We start from the raw sequence: 18,895 nt of genomic DNA on the forward strand, positions 1-18,895 counted from the left end.
TTCGAATAAACGCTAATGTACGTCGACAGTAGAAGAAATAAAGAATTCATGGTATCTATACGAAAGTGGACTGCTTTACAGCAATAAAAGTGAATGTAGATGAACCTCAAAATGTTGAACAAAAGAAGCCATCAATAATCCATGAGGTAGCATTCCAATTTCACAAAGTTCAAAGCAGGCAGAAAATCAACTTAGAGTATTGCCAATAAAGGTCACCTAGTGGGCTTCCCTGGTGGCACAGTGGTTGAGAGTCCGCCTGCCGATGCAGGGAACAAGGGTTCGTGCCCTGGTCCGGGAAGATCCCACGTGCCGCGGAGCGGCTGGGCCCGTGGGCCATGGCCGCTGAGCCTGCGCGTCCGGAGCCTGTGCTCCGCAACGGGAGAGGCCACAACAGTGAGAGGCCCGCGTACCGCAAAAATAAATAAATAAAGGTCACCTAGTGTCACCTTTAGGGAGAAGGATGATGATGAGGGGATACCATGGGGGCTTCTGGGGTCATGGCAATAATCTCTTTCATGACCTATGTATTGGTTGCATGAGTTTGTTTACTTGGTGAACAGTCTGTAAGACTCCAAAAGTCAAGGGTAAACAAGCTGTGACCTTAACAGCAGTGTGGTCAAAAAGATTTAGGGTGAAGATGGGCAAACAACCCATGAGGAAGTGTGAGGCACTAGAAAAGGAAGTGACGTGGTGATGTGAACCGTGGGCATCTTGAAATATTAGGCTGTCTGATGAAGGAGCAACTAGGCTCAACTCTGGACGTGTATTTCAGCACAATAAGGAAAAGTAAGTTTTCCAGACTCAAATTTTGATGCAGTATACTAACTGCAAATAATAAAACTGCCCAGAAAAGGAACACACTCTCTCTCAATAGGAAGAACAATCTCAATCACTCACATGTTCTAACAGAAGCAGAAAGACTACCCATCGAGGATAAATGAAAGGGTTCCTGCATTGAATGGAGAGGGCAGATGACCACAAAGTCCCCTTCCAGATTCTAGGCATACGTTCCACGAAGAACCACAATAAAAAAGTCTTACCCTTAATCGCGTAGTGGAGATCTCAGCTTTTAAGATATCAGGGTCATATTTAGTACTGGATGAAGATCCTGAGAATACTTTCAAAGGGAAAAAAGAAAAAAAAAAAGTAACTTGTACAAGTTGCATAACTAGTTGTCAACTTGGAATTTACAAACTCTAAAAACAACAAGATTTACATGCTTCTGTGGATACTTACTTAACTTTATAACTCCTTTACTGTCATTCATCAGACACCTAAATATAAAAAGTCATCTTCAAACCTTTATAATTTTTTTCAAGAAAAAGGAATGTTATAAAGACCCCAGCGCCTCATTTTCCTCTGAATTTTATATCTATGGATAAAATCTTAGAGAATCTTATTGCAGACCCAGTTTATCAGAGCTTTGCATTATCCAGAAACTTGTAATTTAAGTAGAACTTCTGGGCCCATCACAGATGCTTCTTTAAACAAGACCAGCTCCAGATTATCAATTTCTGAGATGAGAGAGAGGTCGGTCAACTCAGGTGTTCAACAGAAACTTCATTCTAGTTAATAGCTCCAGTTTTAGTTTAGTCCCACTGCAAACATTGTACAAGAGTAGCACAAGGGCCAAATTATTTGCCCTGATCTGAAGAGGTAAACATTAATCCCCCACTGAGGAGACTTTTATCTGGAATGGGGTCAAGGGGTTTTACTGAGAAATCTGATGTGTGCCCTCAGCCTCACGTGGCTCTGAGGGACTCTTCCTGCCCGGGAAGGAACAGGACTCAGAACAAAGTCCCACAGAAACCCAAGTGGCCTTCTATTACCTACGACTTGGTCCCCATTTCTCAGGTCTGAACAGCCACGCTGTACTTACAGCTGGTGCGAGAGCTCGACTTTTCCTTGTAGGCGTCATTTAACCGGACGTATTCATCCAGGGCCAGGGCCAGTCTTTGCTCCTTCACGTGGTACAGCTCCTTCTGCGTCCTGAGGGCATCCTGAGCCACGGACAGATAGTCCTTGAGCATTTTCTCCTGTTCCCCCCTCCATTGTTTCCTTGGATCTTCAATCTGCGTGGTTTCTGAAAGTATATTAGGTGGGTTATTTTTCAGAATTTAATAATTTTTTTTGTCTATTTATTTAAGCTTTCAAAAAAGTAGCCATCTTTATTTCTTACCTCCTTTAAGTAGTTTATTAGTGGTATAAAGTGACTTCTCCAGAAGTGTGATAGAGTGTCTATTTTGGTTTACCCAGTGCCTCCCCATCCCAACCCCTTTCAGGTCCTCGTCAGCAGTTTATCCTCATTGCCAGTCCCTCAGACACAGTGTTGCCTAGGTAAGCACAGCAGCAGGGCTGTGCTTAGGTCCTTCCTTTCAAGAACTGTCTGGCTCCCCAGTACCTTCAGAATAAAAGCCAAGCTTTTATGGCCCTGTATGATCTGAACCCAACCTGCTTCCCATGCTTCTATTCACTCAGTACAGGACTCTTGCCAGGCTGCCCTCTACATCAGCAGTACTCAAAGTGTGGTCTGCAGACCAGCGCCGGTCCGTAAACTCTGTTACGTGTCTGTGACAATAAGTACAGATATCAAGAGTAAACATTTTGAAATGTTTACAGCAATTTCATACAGTTATCCTATATCTGTTGACTCTAATAATAATAATACTGGGCCTTGCATTTTGCATTTTTTTCAACTTTTCCAATTCATTTTTATTGTTATTTTATAAAAATATCAGTTAGTCCATAATGGCTCAGAGATTTTAAAACAAACAAACACAAAGACCAAACCCCGGTCACAGGTTAAGGAGAATACCCCAAGGCACAGTTCTTGGTTCTGCACTTCTGCATACTAGCATCACCTAGAGAGCTCTAAAATAAATCCCAGACCAATTAGAGTTTCTGTGGGTGGAACCCAGGCAATGGCAGGTTTACAAGCTCCTCCAGTGATTCCCATGAGCGGTTGTGGCTGAGAGTCCGTGCTCTGCAACAGCTCACATACTGCCTCCTGCATGGAATTACGAATTATTCAAAACATCCCATTCTAAACTTGTTCAAACTCGCCTCCTCTGCCTCACCCACTCCTCCCAGAGGGAACCAAAATAAAGGCTCTGGCCCATGCTTTCCCCTTCGCTCCTTCTGCCTCCTGACAGACCCCAGGTGCTTCCCCACGTGGCCCTGCATGGTGTGATGTGGCCCCCCTCTCTTGGGAACTGTAAGTAGTACAACTTCTTTCGATGGCACTGACCTATTTGTGTTGTCACTCAGCCATCTCTAGAAATTAAATCCCAGGTACAACCAAGACAGATGGGTCATACGGGCTGGCCACTGCATGAACATGAGGACCTACCTCTTCCTGACAAGTTACGATTGGATAATTAACTTATCAATTTGCTGGAATGTCCAGTGGTGTGTACTGTCTTCAAAATGCTTTGTGTGTGACTCTCAACCTTAATGTACCCCAACTCGGTATTTCTGGTTGCCCCTAAGGACTCCAGTGAGTCAAAATGCAGAGAATGATAGTAGACGATCTGCTGTGACCACAATTATCTCCAGCGGCCAGGCTGGCTCTGGAAATGCTTAACCTGGTCTCCAGGGATAAGTGATAACACTACAGTGGTTCAGACGTGAAGCCTGGGTCCCCTTTGGGCCAAGGGAGGCCTGGGTCAGCCAGGGGCACCGCCACCACTGCCTCAGACCTACAGCCCTCCCTTCCGTCAGTGGTTAGAGAAAACATCAGCGCTTTCTCTAAAGTAGTGAGTATTCGGAACACGAATTTTTAAAGATGTAAATACTTCAATGTGCAAAAGAGGCAAATCTCATGTAATTGTGGGGAAAAATACGCTAGAGTCAATGTCCAAAGAAGATATGCAGGAGGGGGCAGTGCTGGACAGACAGCCCCCCAGCCAAGAATCTTCAAGGGCATCGTCGCAAGGGGCAGGCTCGGCGTCTGGGCAACACGGAGAATAGACAGTGATCAGCCAATAAGAGCCTAAACGTCTCCATTTTAAATATTCCTTATAACTCAGGTCTCTGGCTATCCAAACATGTAATATTCACATTCATTTCCAATATTTCTATATACAAATGCAAACTGACTCAAAGCACAGAGAATTCATCCTCTAACAAACAGAAATTTACTGTCTTAACTGTGGATGACCCCCAATAATCCTCACTTCCTAGCGTGCACACCCCTGAATACCGGCTAGCGTGTGCAACTTGCTTCGAACGAAGAGCACACAGAGACTGGGTGTCACTGTGACCGCCGTCGTGCCCTCTCTGCCTGGCCTTCCTTGGCTTTTTTGCTCTAGTGAAGCCAACTGCCAGGTTACACGCCATCCTATGCACGTAGCGAGGAGAGGGGTGTGACGGCCGGCGCAGACAAGGAACTGAATGAATCGTGTCAGCCACCACACGAGTGAGCCTGGAAGCAGGCCTCCTCCGGTCATGCCTGGGGGTGACACAGCCTGGCTCACACCTTGAGGACACCCTGTGAGAGACCTGGAGCCAGAGGACCTGGCTCAGCCTTGCTTGGCTTCAGCGCCCGAAGAAACAACGAGATAATAAATGCAACCTGTTACAGTGAGATACATAACTAGGAAACTAACCAAATAAAGAGATGATACAAACTGAAAATGTGCATGAAAAACTTGAAATGTTCCTACATTATAAGAGCTATAGCAAGATACATACTTCCAGTTCTCTCTCAATATCTCTGGAGGTTTTACCTAATCATAGTTCCCTACATATTGGCGAACTGGCATCCTTTCAATAAAATGCTTGTCAACAGCTAAATTGCCACAAAACCCTGAAAGTAACACTGACTGACACTTAAATGAATAAAGTACAATGATAATAATAATAATAAACTATCAGCATTTGTTTTGGATACATCAGCAGAAACACTCCAGTCGACTGGTTTAAATACTGGATGCTACAAGAGACTCGGCAGGAAACGTTGACATTTCCAATATACCGCCCCATTCAAATATGAACTACAGAAGTGGGTTCCCAGAGGCGCCTTTGAAGAAGCCTTCATAAAGCAAGATTGTGCTTCATCTCCATCAGTTATATTTGCTGAATAGACCTGTGAAGAATATTTATTAAATGTAAATACTCAAAAAGGTATATTATACAAACGTGGTATTTTTTTATTAAGACCTGGTGGCCTTGGGATAGCACTGTATTATAATGCAATATAATTTGCATGTTGTCTACTATATGAAAGAAGTAGTTAAAGTAGTACTGTTAAAATGTCACGCACCTCAAGGGAATTCACATTCCATCAGTTTTATAGATGTGGAACTTTATAGATAGAGAACACGTTGTGAGTTACAAGAGCTTATCAGGGGAGATAACATTAGACTCTTCAAAGGAATATTATTTCTGTCTCTCATGCACATTTCTATTCTTTCTGCTGTGCTCAGGAAGAATGAATGAAATGAATATGAGTAACTCTCCTTATCTTCCTTTATAGACACTATCTGCTATGTTCACTTATCTGTTTGTTCTACAGACAATTGAGCATCTACTGCATGCACTAGGGAAAACAGGATGTTCAGGTATGATCCCTCCTTCCAAAGAAATTATAAAGTATAGAAGAAATTGTGACACAGGAATTAAAACAACAACAACGACACAACTGTTTTATACGGTAGAAAATGGCGAGAGCCCCGAGAAGAGAAAGGTCAAGTGCCACAGAAGTTTAGAGACACGGGAGTTTCCTCTGGCTGAAAAAGTAAGGTCCCATGGAACAGGCAGTGATTAAGAAGGGCTTTGAAAGGTCCCAGACAAGAGGCCCTTCAAGGACCAAACCCCTGTTTGCCGCTCCAGCCGTTTTCCCCAGCCTCATTCACACCAGCCTCAGCTGCACTGAATTTCTTTTCTTTCCTTCATTGAGTCCTGCTTCCTGAGGCCTCTTCAGACCTCTGGCTTTACTTGTGGGTCTTCCTTCTTCCAGGCAGTTTCTCCTCCAAACTCCCAAAGCCTACCCCCTCCCCGTGTTCTCCAGGACTGGTAACTTACTCATCCTTTGGGTTATGAGCTTAAAGCGCCTTCTCTAAGTAGCTGCAGCCGTGCCCTTCAGAATGGATATGGTGCTTCACTTGTTCTCCTTTGTTCTGCTAGTGATGGTGGTACTAGAATTCTGCTCTACGTTCTCACTTCTTCCCCAATACTCCAGGAGGGACTAGATGGTTTCTCGAACGCCAGGTTAATAAATATGAAACTCATTTTGTAAGCAACAGTATGCAGTAGAAAGGCTCTAAGTAAGGGCATGAAAGGATCTTAGCTATATTTTAGGAGGATCATCTGAGAGAAATGTGAGGTTCTATTATCAAAAGAGTTGATATGATTGTGCAGAAAATTTTTTGAATGAAAGATTATACAATAAGTTAAAAAAAGCAGTTTATAAAACTGTACGTATGTAATATAATCCCACTTGATGTATACAATATATTGAACACTCGTGTGTGCGTGTGTGCATGTGTCTGTGTGTATCAATATGAAAAAGTCTGGAAGGATACACACTACAAGATTTAGAATACTTGATTATCTCTGAGTAGTATGAATATAGATAATTTCTTCCTTTTATTTACCCACATTTTCTACTTTTCTCCTATCATATCTATTACTTCTATTAAAAAATATTTTTTAGGGCTTCCCTGGTGGCGCAGTGGTTGAGAGTCCGCCTGCCAATGCAGGGGACACGGGTTTGTGCCCCGGTCTGGGAAGATCCCACATGCCGTGGAGCGGCTGGGCCCGTGAGCCATGGCCGCTGAGCCTGCGCGTCCAGAGCCTGTGCTCCGCAACGGGAGAGGCCACGACAGTGAGAGGACCACGTACCGCAAAAACAAAAACAAAAACAAACAAACAAAATATATATATATTTTTTTTAACGGGAAAGGAACAAAAGGCACAAGGCAATGAGGGTCTGAATTAGGAAAATGGCAGTGAAAATGAGGCTAAAGGAGCAAATCTGAAAATATAGAGGAAAAGATCAACAAGAATTGACAAGATGATTCTACATTTTTCAACTCAGTAACCATGAGGACTGTGTTTCGAAAAATAATGAAGTCAAAGGGAAAACTGAAGAATCCCATTTTGTACTTGTTTGAAGTTTCAATGGCAAAATAGGTAGCAGTGTCCTACAATTGGAAATGTTTGACAAATATTAGGACAATCAGAGTCAGATAGACAGATAGAAGGGTCATTAACATAGTAATGGCAAAGGATGGTACTGCTGTAGATAAAGGACAGCATGCTGGGGGAGGTGGGTAAGGCCACATCTTCGGGGAGTGACAGGATACAGGGACTCTCAAAAGGAATATGAGGCAAATGAGGAGAGAAAGAAGGAACAGTGAAGTGAGGAAAACAGGTTTAAGAAGAAAGGCGTGGTTATCTATGTCAGCTCTATATCCAGGGGGAAGAGACAGATGACTGTGACTATGAAGAGGTCCCTGAACTTGACAACTATATGAAATATGTAACTTATCACTTATCAGTGATGCTAACTAATAAGTGTTAGTATCACTACCAGCATAATATGTTCTACTTGGATATTTTAAGTATCTAAATTTTTTCTTTATAAAATATCTTAACAGGGCTTCCCTGGTGGCGTAGTGGTTGAGAGTCCACCTGCCGATGCAGGGGACATGGGTTCGTGCCCCGGTCCGGGAAGATCCCACATGCCGCAGAGCAGCTGCACCCGTGAGCCATGGCCGCTGAGCCTGCATGTCCAGAGCCTGTTGCTCCACAACGGGAGAGACCACAGCAGTGAGAAACCCACGTACCACAAAAAATATATATATCTTAACAGTTTATCCTCCTAGGAAAACATAAAGGATGAAATAAATCAGAGATGAAGTAGAAGGGTCAAAAATTTATTTCGTTTCTCCTAAAGGAAACAACTCCATATTAAATAGCATATACACCTGAGGAACTTTCATCAAACCTGAACACATGTGCTGCTTCAAAGCTAATATAGAGGAGTTTGATTGAGGGTAATATGAAGAACACACCATCCAATCTCTCCGAGACAGCATGGGGAAAGATGAGAGAGGAGAGCTGAGGAACTGTCTATTTAAGTTTGTTGCCTGTTTTTTTTTTTCTTTTGCGGTACGCGGGCCTCTCACTGTTGTGGCCTCTCCCATTGCGGAGCACAGGCTCCGGACGCGCAGGCTCAGCGGCCATGGCTCACGGGCCCAGCCGCTCCACGGCATGTGGGATCTTCCCAGACCGGGGCACGAACCCGTGTCCCCTGCATCGGCAGGCGGACTCTCAACCACTGCGCCACCAGGGAAGCCCTGTTGCCTGTTTTTAAATTGGTTCGTTTGTCCTTTTAATGTTGATTTCCAGGAGTGCTTATATATCCTGGCTATGGATATATAAGATATGTGTACCATGAATATTCATCTGTGATATTGTGTGTATCAGTAGTATATTCCTTAAAAATAACGTGAGTAAAAGATTCCGTTCACAAATTGAACACACACTCCATTTATATGAAATTCTAGAACAGGCAAAGCTAAGGTGTGATGATAGAAATCAAAGCAATTTGCAGCAGTGGGGAGGGGTGACAGGCAAGGGGCAGGAAAGAACTTTCTGGGGGCGGGGTGAGAATATCTTGTATCTTGATTGCTGGCAACTACAGAGGAGTATACATTTGTCAAAATTCACTGAAATACGTACTTAAAATCTGTGCATTTTCTTATATGTAAATAAGACCTTAATTACTAAAAGACAAAAAAGTTAAGTACAACTCTGACCCTATCAAAAAGTGATTTGCTTCTGGTTGCAGTGATAATATCAAAACCTTACAAACAGTACTTCATAATTACCTTCTAGTTAGTTACAAACACCCCCATCAATATCTACACCCCGACTCCGCACACACAGCCACTAAAAGGTGAATTCTATCAGAAAACACGTAGGGCCTAAAATAACTATCACTGTCAAGGTCAAAACTTTTCCTTCTAGATATTTAACAGTGTTACATAGAAATAGTATTAAACAGCCAAGCAGTCTTAATTTCATTTTTTTATTGAAATAAGGAGAAAATAATGCTGAAACTATACAATGTCAAGACACAACATATGTGTAGACCAGCTGTTAAGAGAAGATAATACAATTAGCTCCCTAACTACTTCATAGGAATGTCTTTAAGATTAATGAGATAACGGACCAGGTCCTTTTTAGTGGGAAAACTACCTGCTGTGGGTAATAGGGGCACGTTAGGGCACAGTAAATCCATCAGGTCACTGGGGTACCATTACTGTACCAAAGCAAAATGCGAGACTTAAACATGTGTGTTCTGACAATCAAGTTTTAAAGTATTCAGAGTAGTGCTTTCTGAAGCATAATTTATAACTGAAATGCACTTCAACTTCTTTCAAAACAAACAGAAAGCTTTTAATCTGTGAGTTAAACAATAAAGCTCTTCTTTGTTCTAACATGTAAGAGTTTATCATCATACCAGGCACCCAAAGATAGAGAAATAAAGATGCAGTCACTGTGCACAAGAAGCTCACAATTTAGCGAGGAAAAACATACAAATAAATAATTTAAATGCAATATAACAAGTGCTATTTTAAAATCCTTAAGCACCTGGTACTAAGAAATACCTGCACGGGGCAACTAATTCAGAATGGGGTGGGGACTTGCAAGGTGGAGGGTCAGGTGCCAGAGAAGGCCTCTGGGAAACAGTGGGCAGACAGACCGAGCAGACGGACCCTAGAAGGATATCGCAGTCGGCCGAAAGGGAAGGCCTGGGGGCTGCGCAGAGAGTGACCAGGGCTAGAACCAACAAATGCAAAGAAAGGCAGAAAGCCAAGGAAGCACAAGGCACAGCTGGAGCGTCATCCCGTGCCAGGGAAGGACAGGGTGGGAGATGAAAGTGGAGGCCAGTGGGGCAGACTGGAAAGAGCCTCACAGTAAGGAATCAAATATACGCATCTGGAACTCCGGACGAGCCCTAAGAGACAAATGTGGCCATCACCCAAGGAGATCTGCAGGCTGCAAAGAGAAGACGATTACAGAAATCCTGATAGCAGGTACAGGAGAAGAAGAGATGGGCAAAAGAAAACGGCAGGAGCAGCCAGGTATGCCAAATAAATTCCAACAGAAGGTGTCATGAAATCCAAAGGGGTAAAGAGCAAGAGGGAGTAGCCCGTGGGGGCAGGGATCTGTCAGATCAAGGCCAAGGAAGACAGGCTGGGGCGCTGGGATTCCGTCACCTGTGGGGTCTCAGGTGACCTCGGCAAGAGCGTTTATGTGAAATCATGGCCAACAATGGAGGAAGGGAAGTCCATGGGGGCTGTGTGTGGCTTTTAGTGAGTTTCCCGGTGAAGGGAAAACAGATGACATGCTGTAAGGGATGGGGGTTTAAAGATTGTTTCAAGTAGGAGTGAGCAAGAGAGTGAGAATGAGAGAAAGTGAGAAGGAGGGAGGGAGGGGGGGAGAGATTGTTATTATTTGTTTTTTCTTTTGGTAGTTTTGGTTTGGTTTCATTTTGAGAGTCTCCAGTGTTTAAATACTAAGATGAAAGAACCATTAGAAATTGAAATGGTGGGAGAAATTTTTTTTTTTTTTTTTTTTGCGGTACGCGGGCCTCTCACTGTTGTGGCCTCTCCCGTTGCGGAGCAACAGGCTCCAGATGCGCAGGCTCCGCGGCATGTGGGATCTTCCCGGACCGGGACACGAACCCGTGTCCCCTGCATCGGCAGGCAGACTCTCAACCACTGCACCACTAGGGAAGCCCGGGAGAAATTTTTAAAACCAGAAAATAACTGGTAAAGATACTACCTAGGAGAGAAGGATAGGACATAGAAGTTATTAAGCGGGGTCTTGGGGGTTGAGGTGGATGATTCAGAAGAACACCTCTTCCACTGAGAAAAAGCAGAGAGCCCTGGAGGTGGGTTTAGAAGCTGAAGAGACTGTCGGCAGTGGGAGGGAAGTTGAGCTAATTAATTTTCTCATTTTGGTGCCATGAGAACTTATTTCCATTGAATCAGGAGAGGAAGGTTTGTTTCTGGTTCCCTAAATATTATTTAAGGAAAAAAAGCTAATCTTTTATCCATATAAAATAAGTATAAAAGTGAGATTTAAATAACCATACGTCTTTTTGTTGAAAACCTGACTTAATACGTCCAAGACCTTGCTCCTTTCAACCCCTCTATCTCACCTACCTGTGAGAATTAGACAATGTCACAGCCCTCGAACCTATTCCACCACAACTAAGCTACTCACACTGTTACCTGTACACTCCCCGCCCCAAGGCATAAGCAACACTCAGAACGCTGGGCTTCTCAAGAGTCAGCTTCTCTGGCTCCCTGGCTGCCTCCGGGTGGGGTGAGCATTTTATTATCCGTGCTTGGTGGTCTTCTAGGCAGAGCACCCCGTTTCAGTGTAAATTACTGGAAGTGAGTCCTTCATCTCAACTCACTTTCACTGAAGCCTCACACTAGGTCACTTGGAGGCACACATGCAGCCTTCCCACCCGATTGGCCGTCCGCCCCACGGCCTTCGGCCTCTGCAGACTTCAGAGCGGAGCAGCCCAGTCACTTCTGGAACCTTCCCAGTCATGCTGGGAAAGGAGTATTTGCACAGGTAAAGAAAGAGACTGACAGGGAATCTGTGCAAGGATATTTTCACAAATTCGATACGTGATGTGAACATATTTCACATTCTTAGATTTCTAAGAGATCACTGCTATAAATATGGGCTTTTTGTGCCTCTCAAAATCTTTATCCTATATCTAGACAAGGGCAGCCGCAAGCCGTCACTCGTCAATGAACATCAAATAAAACACTTTTCTGTAATGATATTATTCCTAAAGATATTAATGAGTACTTATTAAATAAAATTTTAATGTAACGATAGACCTAAGAATATTAAGATAATGGAGTATAGGTTCATTATGTATTCCTAAGAACCTATAAAAATAAAATAATTATTTTTAAGTGAAATAAGCAAAATGAATATCAGTGATTATTACATTCGACCATCTGAATAAAATTTTTATAGGGGTGGCTAGAGAGCTAAATAGAAATATAAACACATACACAATATAAAAAAACATACAAAAAATACTACTTCAAGTACGTGTTTTAAAAAGTTGTTTACAGCCACAGTGGTCCTCTGCCCTAGGCTTACCATGACAGGGAAGTGACAGATCTAAACGCTATTACGGTGAGAGGTGCTCCCCTTCCAACCACAAAGAAATCAGGAAACAGAAACAAGACGAGGTTCTGGTCTTCTCGCCACAGCTACAGCTGCGTCTTGCAGAGTCGCTGGTGAGTGTCAAGCCCTCCCTGGACCCCACCGGCACACAGGCAGCTGTGCCATTAGACCAGGCTGCTCCCGTGCCCATCTCTTTCCATGGCAAGGACAAGAAAGGGGGAACCCCACCTTGAAGGCCCAGTGGCCATGGAAAGAAGAGACAGATGGCTCATGGTCTCCACAGGCCCTAGACGTGCGCTGAAGAAAACTCAGGCCCTAACAGACAGGCAGGCAGACAGGCAGACCAGACCCCTTTCTCCCACTCTGCTCCATCAGCCTAACTCTACACACATGCCCCAACCTCCAAAATGGACATTTCAGTTAAATATTAGTCACTGGAAAGCGGGGGTTTAAAATAAAGAAATTCACTTTGTAAAATGTTTACTCTTTTGTATGACTCTAGATTTTCCGATATGCTTGCTCGTACCGAAGAGGAAAACTTACTGTTTATGTGATCGATGTAGTAGACACCAATCTGAGGGTCAAACCCGGCTTCCCATCCCCACGGCAGCTCATCACCAACACAGTCAGCAAACGACAAGGGCTTCGTCAGCCTGTAACAAACCAGAATAAAGGTACAGGTGATTCTTTCCATCCAACCGCGTATGTTTAAATCCAGCAGCCTACCCACGTGCTAAGCATCCAGGCTGCGTTTCCTTTTTGTTCTTGATTGTTTCTAGAGTTTGCACTACTGTGTCTGAAATCTTTAAAGAAAAAAACAACAAGGCTGAAATGCAGAGATGAATATCCAAAAAAGTAGCAGTAAGTCATAATACCCTTTGGAATGTTCACAGCTTCAGATTGGGAGACAAATCTGTACAATAAATAAATAAGGCCATCTTAAATCAGGGAGAACGCCAAGCTGAGGGGTCAGGAGGGCTGGAATCTAGCTTGAGCTCTGCAGCTAGATAGCCATCTCAGTGAAAAGAAAAGTTTGTCCCAGCATTCGAGTACCAGCATCATGGGAATCATCATACCAGTACCTCTAAGACGAGGTAAGCATCAGGCTACACTAACTTCAGATTTGGACGCTCTACTATATATTAACTCGCCTGCAAGGTCCACAAAGAGCTCTCCTTGACAGGAGAGACAATAGATCTTATTTTTATACTTATATTTTTATACCTGTACTTAACAGTCTCTCAACAAAATATTTAATGGAATCAAACACACAAAGTATTTCTATTATCAATGTGATCTCACCTTTTGAAACTGCCTTAAACTTTCTCTTTAAGCCTTAAAACTAATCGGGAAACTAGTCACCTAAGCAGAGTACAGGTTTCAGAGTTAATTATGGGTTGATTTTCTCTCTCACTTCCTTCATGTTCGCATCTGAGATTTTCCCTGGCTGTTAAAGCAGCTGCAGGCAGGCCAGCACCACAGACTGGTGACCGCCCTGCTGTAGGGTGGCCAACCTCAGGTGACATCTCTGCTAATTTAATGCACTGGCACCACCAGCACAGTTCCTACGTATGACATCACCTGGAGTCTCTGTGATCCATGCTAGTGAATATCAATGATCTCATAGTGCAACTGAAATACAGGTCGTTCCCAGAATCACATCACTTTCATCAGAATAATGAACTGTGTCGTGTACCCTTCAGAACGCTGGGAGAAAAACATGAAAAGGAGGGAAACCCTTTCTTCCCAGGTGTGGCCTGCCAACAGCCCTCCTCCAAGGACGTAAAACACCAAGGGATGAAAGAAAGAAGTGTCTCCTTTTCTCTCAACCTTCCCTAAGCATGAAATCCGCTTCTGGAGACGGCTGCAGGGATCCTGGCATTCACGAACACCGGCTGACTCAGTCACCACACTGACTCACCGTGAGACCTCCTGACTGGGCAGCTCTCTCTACCTCAGTTTCCTTCTCTTCATTTTAAGTGGTGATCACACACCCCATCTTCTCCCTGCAATTTAACTACCTGCTAAGATTAATGGGAGGATGAAAAGGGATTAACTCAGAAAAGTGTCTGGGACATGGTCAAGCAGCAGTCAGTAAATGTCAGTGACTGTGAATCCAAGCATCACACGTGAATTCTCTCTCTCACCCTCCAGAGGAACCAACTCTGGGAGCACAAGGCACAGCAGTGTTTCTCAAAGTCTAGTCCTCACAACCAGCAGCGTCCACATCTGGGAACTGGTTAGAAACAAATCCTTGGGCCCTCTAGTATAGTATATGCCTACAGGATCAGGAACTCTAGGGCCCAGCAATGTATGTTTAATCAAGCTTTCCAGGTAATTCTAGAGAATTTGGCTCAGAAGTTAAGAACTTGAAATTCGAGATCCAAGGGACCTGGATTCAAATGCTTGTTCTGCCATCTTACAACGTGGGGCAGGTTATTAACCTGAAAAGCCCCTGTTTTCCAATCTATTATTTTTTAAAAAGGTAGGGACTGGGGGAGATCATGAAGCTTAAATGAGAACCAAACGGTGTAATGCCTGATAAGTGGAAAGCTTCCATAGGCAGTAGATGAGTGAAATGAATCTCAGACATGTTAAGCAATGCATCCAAATATGGCAATCTGCCATATTTGCTTTGCAAACCTGGGGTCGATTTGAACTTAATCTGAGTCCCAAAACTGGCTCTTAGAATTATGCTCAAATCCCACCTTATATCATAAAAACTGGGCAGGAAAATTGAGTTTTCTTTTGACAAAGGAATTAGATACTATGTACATCAAAAACTCCCTGGGACTTCCCTGGTGGTGCAGTGGTTAAAGAATCCGCCTGCCAATGCAGGGAACATGGGTTCCATCCCTGGTCTGGGAAGATCCCACATGCCGCAACTAAGCCCGTGCACCACAACTACTGAGCCTGCGCTCTAGAGTCCATGAGCCACAACTACTGAAACCCGCGCACCTAGAGCCCATGCTCTGCAACAAGAGAAGCCACCGCAATGTGAAGCCCGCGCACCGCAACGAAGAGTAGCCCCCGCTCGCCGCGACTAGAGAAAGCCTGCGTACAGCAATGAAAACCCAATGCAGCCAAAAATAAATAAATAAATTTATTTTTAAAAACCCTCCCCACACCATGGAAAGTGGCCTTGTCTTCATACTCTGTCTGTAAGACTGAGCTTCGACCACCTGATTAGACAAAGCCCCTTGCGTATCATTCTGCTTGACGATTCTCCTTCCTTAAACTCCTCTATCTCTGCTGTCTAAAAGGCACATGAACCCTAAAGAAATAAAGAAGAAGGAGACATGGAAATGGTACGTATAAATGACAGAAGAGAGACATTACACAAGTTTTGTCCTGGCACCAAAGCAACATGTTTAAGCATGAGTATGATATGAATATACTTATTACTTTTAGAATTAGAAGTCACAAAAGTTTCAGAACATGCAGTATGATTACAAGTTATGGTAACTGGATTACACTTGGAAATAACCCATCTTTTCCTATTTATTGGTCAACAGATAATAAGCACTTTATTAACTGTCACTGTTCTAACACTAGAATTACACCTATAAGTGAACTCAGTTAAAAATTCAGGCGTTTCCCGTATGGACACCAAGGCGGGGAAAGTGGCGGGGTGGTGGTGGGATGAATTGGGAGATTGGGATTGACATGTATACACTAATATGTATAAAATAGATAACTAATAAGAACCGGCTGTATAAAACATAAAATAAAATTAAAAAAAAAATTCAGACGTTTCCATTCCTGGAATTTTAACGTAAAAGCTTCCTTGCGGCGTTACTGCAAAAATCAGTTTAATACTGTATTTTCTGTATCTGGATAAATACAGATCTTTTCTCCACACCCTCTCAATAAGTAAAACCATTAAATACATATTTATAAATGTCAAATTTTTAATTCTTATCCAAATTATAAAACATAAATAAAATAACATTCTCAGATACCAAACAAAATGAATCACTCAAATATACTGCTATCCTGATAAAGAAAACATATTACTATGATATACTAAGAAGTAACATGAAACAAAAATAACAGATGTATTCCAAAATTAGAAACAAACATGACTTAGAACAAATACGGTGAGCAGAAATGTTGATTAGCTTCTAAATTCCTTCCTCTTGTTTTGCACAAGGAACCTCTGAAACAGTCAGTCTTACCTTGATGTTAAGGAAGTAAAAAATGGACGGAGTTCGTTGGTTCTCCACAAAGGAGCAACAGCATGCAGAAGGCCTGAAATTACGGACCATCTTTATGCGAAATTCCAGAGATTACTCTTTGCTTAGAAAACAGTCTTCCTTTGCACCGTGACTAATGTGAAGAAAATGGCAATTTACTGCAGCACTTTGCCACAGTTTACATACAAAATTTGAACTTTGCAAGGTATTTCCTCTCCTTGGGGGCATTATATCATTCTTTTATACAACCTGTCATTTAGTATTTATTGTCAGGCCACGGATCCCTGTCCTGTGACATGAGATGCCACACACAGATGAATTTACTCTTCCCAATTACACGACGGCGAATACTGCTGTGTGTGCAAGCACACAGCCAGAAACGATGACTTTGCGCTAACTGCGACCGAGTTTGTGCTTATTGCACTAAACGAAACGGCACTTGACAGAGAAAACCATTTTCAGGTTAATAAAACTCTTGCCACGGTTCCAGCCTCCCAAATGTACAGTTTAGCTTGAATGTTAAAGGTCTGAAGAGTTATTTTTCCTTCACAGCATCTGCTGCTGCTGTCGTTTAACTGAAACTCAAGGCAGAGTTCGCATCGTCGACTAGGTCTCTGATCGCTACAGAATCGGCCCACATAAACCCGCCTGAATTGCTCCAAGAGAACGGGGAAGGAATTCAAGATGAGATTCACAATGTGAATTTTACAGGGAGGGTAAAATACCAGAAATCTCTCCATAGTTCTGAGGGAATTTTAATTTATAATGTTGCTGATTAGTCCCCTAAAAACAACTTATCTGTTTTGATCACTATCCTAGGCAGGGAAACCAGCAACGCAAAGGAACAAAATGAGGGGAATGCCAGGGATGAGTGAACAGAGGCAGCAGGAAGAAACCGGCTTTTAAGAATACAAACCTCTTCAGAGGAGGGTAACGCAGTTAGTTCTGGGTCTTTGGGGAAATTAGCTTAAATTCTTCTCAAAGGGTCACATCAGACAGGAGAGAACTGCCAGATGGGCAGGCCTGGACCTGGGGCAATGGACGCGCTCAGGAGACTGCTGCCCTGGGTTTGAACGGCTCATGCAGGGTTGCTAGCTGGTAAGTGGCGTCTAACTGGGCTCATTTCTTTAGACTGAGTCCATCATGTCCTCTTGGACCTCCTTGTGCTCAGACAGGTGTCCTCTACGTGGGCTCTAGATCTGGTCTTCCTACAGTTTATACCCACTGTGCCAAAGAGCATCAGTTTAATCCCTCCTCCACGTGATGGGCTTTCAAATATTTAAACACAACCATCTTGTTTCCCAAGTCTGCTCGCCTGGAACACGGATGCCCCATCCCCTCTCCGTTTCTCATATCTCTCCTCCACTCAAAAGCCTGCCCATCTCCTGCCCTTAATCCCATCCGCTTCTCCCTGCTCTGCAACTTCACTCCATCTGTTATTATCAAGGGTTAATCTCCTCTCACATAGCTAATGCCTTCTCCCTCAGCCTACAGATATACAGGACTCAATACCCCCTACCCTTCAAAACGCCTTCCCTCAGATCTCCCGGCTCCTCTTTTGACATTTGCTTCCTAACCGTTCACTCTATCTGACCTAGGGATTTTAGATCTGGAGGACCTAAAATCTCCCTTATGCCACCTAACCTAATTCTCTAATTCCTTCATGAAGAGACTCCTGAAAGGCAACATTTGTGAGCAATCACCTTCGAAAGTGCACACGGCTTGTGCTGTTGCTTTGGGGACCCAAACATTACTTGTAAAAATGTCAATAACAATATTCTATGTAAAAAAGGTCAATTTTTACATAATTATCCTAATAATATAAAACATTCACTGAGTGATTCCCATGTACCACACATGGTTTCATGTCTATAAATGTGTGAATTAAATCCCCATAAACCTCCGCAAAGTAGATACAATTATTATCGCCCTTTGAATACCCTGTGCAGGAATAAAAAAACCCCAACTTGGGCTTCCCTGGTGGCGCAGTGGTTGGGAGTCCGCCTGCCGATGCAGGGGACACGGGTTCGTGCCCTGGTCTGGGAGGATTCCACGTGCCGCGGAGCGGCTGGGCCCGTGAGCCATGGCCGCTGAGCCTGCGCGTCCGGAGCCTGTGCTCCGCAGTGGGGGAGGCCACAGCAGTGAGGGGCCCGCGTACCGCAAAAAAAAGAAAAAAGAAAAAAAAAAAAAGAAAAAAAAAAACCCAACTTACTTGTAATGAAACAAGCCTGTGACTGTACCGCACACACCTCTCTCTCTAGTCAAAGTTTGTGGTTTCCAGCCATGAAGTTTCCATTCCTGTGCAGGATGTGGCCATCACTACTGTCATTCCAGGCACGGATTTAACTATTGATATGCTACTTGGATTAACTAGCCACCAATTTCTGGAAGAAATGGCAAGAAAGGAGTCTCTTTAAAAAGTTCTGGAGGGAGGAGGTGGGAGTGGGCCTGGGCTTTAAGACGGCCCTGCAGATGAGGGACAGAGTGCTCCTGCTGCCTGAGCACGTACATGGCGGTGCCCA

At 43.5% G+C, this 18,895-nt stretch overlaps 1 protein-coding gene across 1 annotated transcript in view; it reads right to left on the minus strand.

The window, feature by feature from the left end:
* Positions 1-18,895, minus strand: part of WWC2 (WW and C2 domain containing 2) — a 166,012-nt gene that overhangs the window by 66,844 nt on the left and 80,273 nt on the right. The window contains exons 2-4 of the mRNA XM_079909380.1: positions 12,721-12,830; positions 1,880-2,083; positions 1,041-1,117 (exon numbers count right to left, since the gene is read on the minus strand). Coding sequence (XP_079765506.1) covers positions 1,041-1,117; positions 1,880-2,083; positions 12,721-12,830 — 391 coding nt within the window. The remainder of the gene's footprint in view (positions 1-1,040; positions 1,118-1,879; positions 2,084-12,720; positions 12,831-18,895) is intronic.

This window comes from Stenella coeruleoalba (genome assembly GCF_951394435.1).
Source record: "Stenella coeruleoalba genome assembly, chromosome: 21".
NCBI lineage: Eukaryota > Metazoa > Chordata > Mammalia > Artiodactyla > Delphinidae > Stenella > Stenella coeruleoalba.